This window comes from Pistacia vera, unplaced genomic scaffold (assembly GCF_008641045.1).
Source record: "Pistacia vera cultivar Batoury unplaced genomic scaffold, PisVer_v2 Contig650, whole genome shotgun sequence".
Taxonomy (NCBI): Eukaryota; Viridiplantae; Streptophyta; class Magnoliopsida; order Sapindales; family Anacardiaceae; genus Pistacia; species Pistacia vera.
Genome location: NW_022196502.1, coordinates 128,442 through 134,441, shown reverse-complemented (window position 1 = coordinate 134,441; position 6,000 = coordinate 128,442). Strand labels below are relative to the sequence as shown.

The window sequence follows — 6,000 nt, the reverse complement described above, 5'->3', positions numbered from 1 at the left end:
CATATTCAGACAATAAAATAAAGGGTAAGAACTGATTGCTTCAGTGCTTTTGAATAAGTTAGTGCAAGAGACAATTGATATCTGAGGTTGGTGACTTTTGTCTTGTTAATCGTGAATTAAAATTCAAAACTCCTTGCAGGATTGGCTATTAGTAAGAGTTAGTTTGGGGTGGAGTCCACACGGTTTTCAGATAGAACAAAATATCAAGAGTAATATGGTAATCATGTATCATATAATCTAAAGGGTTTATAAAGGGGTAACGTGTACCCAGATGATGTAATTGTTTATTTATATTACTTTAGGGTTTTGAATTAAGAAATATAAACAACAATAAGACAAAAGAAAGCGCCATAGATTTCAATGGTGGGCTTCTAATGTTATCGACCGGCATGTGAAGAAAAGAAAAGATGTTGAAAAAATATCAAAAGTGTATCATTTTGTTGGCGTAAAAGTCTTATATCAGTTAGAAGACGAGGGTATTGATCACTTAAATAGCACAAAGATGTCCTCATCACCCAAATGTGCTTTTTTAGGACAAAATCATGTGAATCCCAAAGCCCAAATGGACAATACCTATGGACACTGGAGGTTCCTGAAAAATAAAGTTTACTAGGCACATTTTCATGATAAACAGTGCTCTACTTCTATAAAGTTTACCACTTAAATTTGTCAAACCAATATTTAGATTCTGTGTTGGTTCATTCTACTAAGATCTTGTATATATATCTATATATAACACTTATATGGGAGAAGATCAACAACCCCTTAGCCAATAGATCAAAACAATAGCAATGACGTTTTTTTTTTTTTAATTAATATTCACGTAAGTTAAAATAAAACTGAAATATCAACTGGCTCTTTCTCAAATGGGAAAAAGAGGAACCAAATAATTAGGGTTTGCTAATTAATACCAACCCAAGTGAATTTGTTAAAACACAAATTTTTGCAATGTTTGCTGGGCTTTTGCGGCGGTTTTGCAGAGCCTGAAATGTTTGCTGCTGGTCTGCCTTGCACCGTGCCACGTCTGCTTTTTTTATATTTTTTTATTTTTTTGCTATGTATTGGGCTTTTGGTGGTTGGTCTTTGTGTATAGATTGTGCAGATTATTTTTTACTGTTTCGCAAGACGCCAAGACCTCTCCTGTTTTGCGGATGCTGGTATGCTTTATGTATATTCTTTATTGAGTCTAGCTCGTTGGTTCATAGGGATGGTACACCCTTGCCTCTTTTTATTTTTTATTTTTTAATGACAGGATATTCATGTTAGTTTATATATATTTTAATTAATTTTCTAAGATCCTAAAAATTTGATCAGATAATTCCTTAATGATAATCATCCTTATTAAGATTTGAATAAACTCGAACTCAAGAGTTAAAAAAAAAAAAAAATTTGTTCTTTTACGGTCAAACCACCTATTAGTGGTTTTGATGTTGTTTTTTGCTTGGTCGTTGGGCATGTGCAGGGCATTTGACTCTCTTAGAGATCTCTGTGGTGGTCACGTTCTTTTTTCTTTATAATAAACTCTTTACCCAAAACTTGTGCAAACCCAGATTTAAAAATAAAATAAAAAAGGAGATCTCTGTGGTGACTTTATCTATACTTTTTCGCACACAAATTTTTAAAATATTAATTTACAAATCAAATTTATATTCTAACAATCAGCTGAAAACAAATTCAGTCCACACATTAAGATTTTTAAGTTAGATTTTAGTTATTAGGATTGATTAAAATTTAACTTGAAAGAGACAAGTATATAAACCCTAATCATTTAATTGTGTGCGATTAGCAGGATAAATAGAAGTAAAGTTTGAGGGGTTTTAATAAATGATAATTAGAAAAGAGAATGATAATGGTATAGGGTCGGAAGAATACCAGAATCGAAAACAAAATTTAAATTTAAATAATAAAATAACATTTTAAAAATATATAAATAAAAAAGCACAATTAAATCATTATTTGAGTATTTACTCTTTCAACAAAGACCATATTCCTAATGGAGTCAATGTGAGAAGGCCAAATTAAGTTTGATGCGGAGAAATTGCGTTTGCATTTCAGGAGTCAGAAAAAAAGGTTTAAAATGTTGTCAGTATTAGGCAACGAACTGCATTAGTCTAAAATAGATTTGCTTGACTCAATATGGTAACAAAATTTTATCTGAAAAGCTGCCATTTTAACATCAATTTATAGTAATAAAGCCAATTTTTCACTTTCTTTTAATTTCTTTCATGTTTATAAGTCTGCATGGAGGTTTTATCAATGTATTGTAATTAAAATATTAATGCAGATCCTTATTTAATGATTTAAATGCTTAGTTCGAGTGGTATCTTAACATAAAACGAGGGCTAAAAGTTTCCTACATAAATACAGACTGTTTAAATTCTTTGTGAGTCACACTAAAATCATCTATGTTTTTATCTCTCAGCTTAAGCAAACCACAAGAAATAAAGACTGACCAAACAACAAGACTTACCTAAGTCTTCAAATGTTCAAACTTTGTGGCAGGTGTGGAGTCCACACGGCTTTGACGCCAACGAAATTACTGAACATTTTTAGTTCACAGGTTCAGTTTTTCACGTATTTCAAAAAAAAAAAAAAAGGAACTCCAAGCTCTTCGCATGTGGAGGAGTCAAGTAGTTAAAACATTAGTTTATTATATCTGTGAGAGAGTAGCGAATGTTACTGGAAGCTACAAGCTGTCATAATTCTTGGATGTGCGACTGCTTTACTTGATCAACGACTTAAAAGATTAAGACCAAAACTTATCATCTATGATCTATAGGAGCCTAATAAAGCCAAAAGAAACCGGCACCTTTCAATAATGCGCTTTCGTTTTCCTTTTGAATATGTGAGTAAGCTGCGGCATGTGAAGACTGAAAAGTCTCATAAGTAGCTGACAATTTTATTCTGAAGGGCTAAAATGTAATCACTAATGAATAAAGGAGCCAGAGAATTTCCATTATGGGGTCAAATGTTAAGTTCAAAAACTGAGGGGGGCCATCGGAAAGCTGAATTTATAGGGCCATTGGTAGATCACTGTTCCCCAGTCCCAAAATCAACTTAGAGATATCTCTTTACCACAATGCCAATTTGTCAAAGCTTCCTCTCAAGACCTCAGAAGCTTTTGTCTTTTCCATTCCAATCATCAGCCCTCACTCTATTATTGCTTCCGCCTCTCTACTTCCTTTCTAGTGCTTCTTCCTCTCTTCTTCCTTTGAATCTTTCAATTGCCTGTAACTCGTCACTCTCTTCTCACTCTCTTCTATATTAGAAATCTAATCTCTATGGGTAACTGCAATTCAATCCCCCAACCAGCTGAAGACACAATTCTTGCCGCTTTAACTAGTTTTATAAATTGTGTTTCTAAAAAGGTAAATTATAAACGTGAACTCAAAAAAAAAATTGTTCTCTTAGAGGATGGATTGGGAAAATTGATTGAAGTAAAGAACGATGTGCTTCAAAGAGTTGAGAATGAGGAGAAACAACCGCAAAGAAAACGGCTGAGTCAAGTGCAAGGGTGGCTGACAAGGGTGGCAGACGCGATAACAGAAGTTGATAAACTAATAAAAGACAGCCCTGATGAAGTAGAGAGGTTATGTCTTGGAGGCTTATGTTACAAGAACTACAAGTTTGCAAGCTCAAGGTTCGGGAAGAGAGTTGCTGAAAAACTGAAACTCGTGGAGAGTTTGAAGGCAGAAAGTAAAGGCTTCGGTGAGGTGGCTAATCGGAGACCGGATGATGCAGCGGATGATCGGATACCTTGTAAGCCAACAGTTGGTTTAGAATCAACGTTTCATGAAGTTTGGAGATGTTATGAAGAAGATCCGGAGAAGATTATTGGCCTATATGGCATTGGGGGAGTGGGGAAAACTGCCCTGTTAAATCAAATCCACAACAAGATCCTTGAGACGTCAGCTGATATTATTTTGATTAGGATATCGGCGACCAACAAAAATCTTGAAAACATTCAAGATGAGATTGGGAAGAAGCAAGTTTCAGATGATGAGTCATGGAAAACTAAAAGTTCCTTGGAGAAAGCTAAGGAAATCCACAAGAATTTGAAGACGAAGAAGTTCGTGTTACTGTTGGATGACTTATGGGAGTGGGTTGATTTGACCGAAGCAGGTGTCCCTCTTTCAGATTCAAATGCTGTATCGAAGGTGTTCTTCACAACGCGCCTTCTGATGAATGTTTGTGGCCGTATGAAACCTCACATGATTCCTGTGGAATGCTTGGGACATGAAAATGCCTTAAAGTTATTTCTAAGTACTGTTGGAGATTGGGCTCTTGGCAGTCATCCAGAAATTCCTTCGCTTGCTGAAACCATGGCAAAAGAGTGTGGTGGTTTGCCACTGGGACTTATCAAAGTTGCTGAAGCCATGACTCACAAGAAGACACCTCAAGAATGGGATTATGCTATCAATGAGTTTCAGAGAATGGGGCATGAATATTCAGGCATGCAGGAAGTGTACCGGGTGCTAAGGTCAAGTTATGATCACTTGCCTAAAGACCCGATAATTCAGTCTTGTTTCTTATATTGTAGTTTATTTTCAAAAAATCATATAATCTCTAAGAGGGATTTGATAGATTGTTGGATTGGTCGGAGATTTTTGGACGACAAACATGTAGCGCAAAACAAAGGATACCACATAATTGGTATTCTTCTCCATGCAGGGTTGTTGGAAGAAGAAGATGATGACCGAGTGAAAATAAATGGTATTACTCGTGATTTGGCTTTGTGGCTAATAATAAATGACAAAGGGAAGGAAAATGTTTTTGTTAATACTGGTGCTGGATTAACTGAAGCACCTGAGGCTGGAGAATGGGGAGGGCTTACAGGGGTGTCAATGATGGAAAATCAAGTTGAGATTTTACCAGAGAGACCTTCAGCCCATTGTCTTGAAACTTTGTTTCTTAATGATAACAATCTAAAAGTTATCAATGGTGGCTTCTTCAAATTTATGTCTTGTCTCACAGTTCTAAATCTGTCAAACAATCCCTCCCTAACTGAACTACCGCTGGAGATTTCAAAATTGGGTTCACTGCGGCATCTTGATCTATCAGGCACTGGTGTAAAAGAATTGCGAGAAGAGTTGAAAGCCTTGTCAAATCTAAGGTATTTGAACTTGAGGAATACATCTGAACTCCAGACAATTCCGCAAAAACTGTTATCTAACTTCTCAAAGTTAGAGACATTGAGAATGTTGGAATGCGGTGCTGTGAATCAGGGTGGAGAACTTTTGATAGAGGAGCTTCTTCGTTTGGGACGATTAAATAGTTTGGACATCAGCATAAAAAGTTCTCCAGCTCTTGAAAGGCTTTTGAGCTCTCGCAGTTTGGTGAGTTGTTTGGAATCTTTATCCCTTCAAAACTTAGCCCATACAAGGGCCATCAAAGTCTTTTTAGCAGATTTGAAGAAGCTCGAAAAATTACATATTTGGGATTGTGAATATTTGGAAGAGTTGCAGATTATTTGCTTAGACGGAGAAAACGCCGAAATATGTGATTTCCGTAACCTTCGCGAAGTAAACATAATGTCTTGCTCAAACTTGAAGCACCTCACATGGCTTATTCTTGCAACAAGCCTCAGGCGTATTGTGATATCTGATTGCTCTAATGTGGAAGAACTTATCAGTGTTGGAAGACTAGGTGAATTTCCAGAGAGGGTGCAAGGTCGTATCCCATTCCAAAAACTCGAATCTATTGTATTACGAGGTCTTCCAAACTTGCAGAGAATCAATGAGACTGCCTTGCGCTTCGCCAATATGAAGGAAATTGAAGTTATCGGATGCCCTCAGCTCAAGAAGCTTCCGGTTGATTCTGAAAGCGCAAAGGAAGGAAGAATTGTTATCAAGGGAGAACAACAATGGTGGGACGAGCTTCAATGGGAGGACCCGACCATTCGCGCTACTTTTGAACCTTGTTTCAAGCAGTGGTGGTAATACGAAGAAGCCGCAGTTGAGTACAATGTCCAGTGTCACTGGCTCATTATTAGGTACAGAA

At 36.5% G+C, this 6,000-nt stretch overlaps 1 protein-coding gene across 1 annotated transcript; it reads left to right on the top strand.

Annotated features, from left to right (window-relative positions):
- Positions 1 to 3,281: 3,281 nt before the first annotated feature.
- Positions 3,282 to 5,939, top strand: LOC116111805 (disease resistance protein SUMM2-like). Its single transcript, XM_031397954.1, has one exon. The coding sequence runs from the start codon at positions 3,282 to 3,284 to the stop codon at positions 5,937 to 5,939; it is 2,658 nt and encodes an 885-aa protein (XP_031253814.1).
- Positions 5,940 to 6,000: the final 61 nt, after the last annotated feature.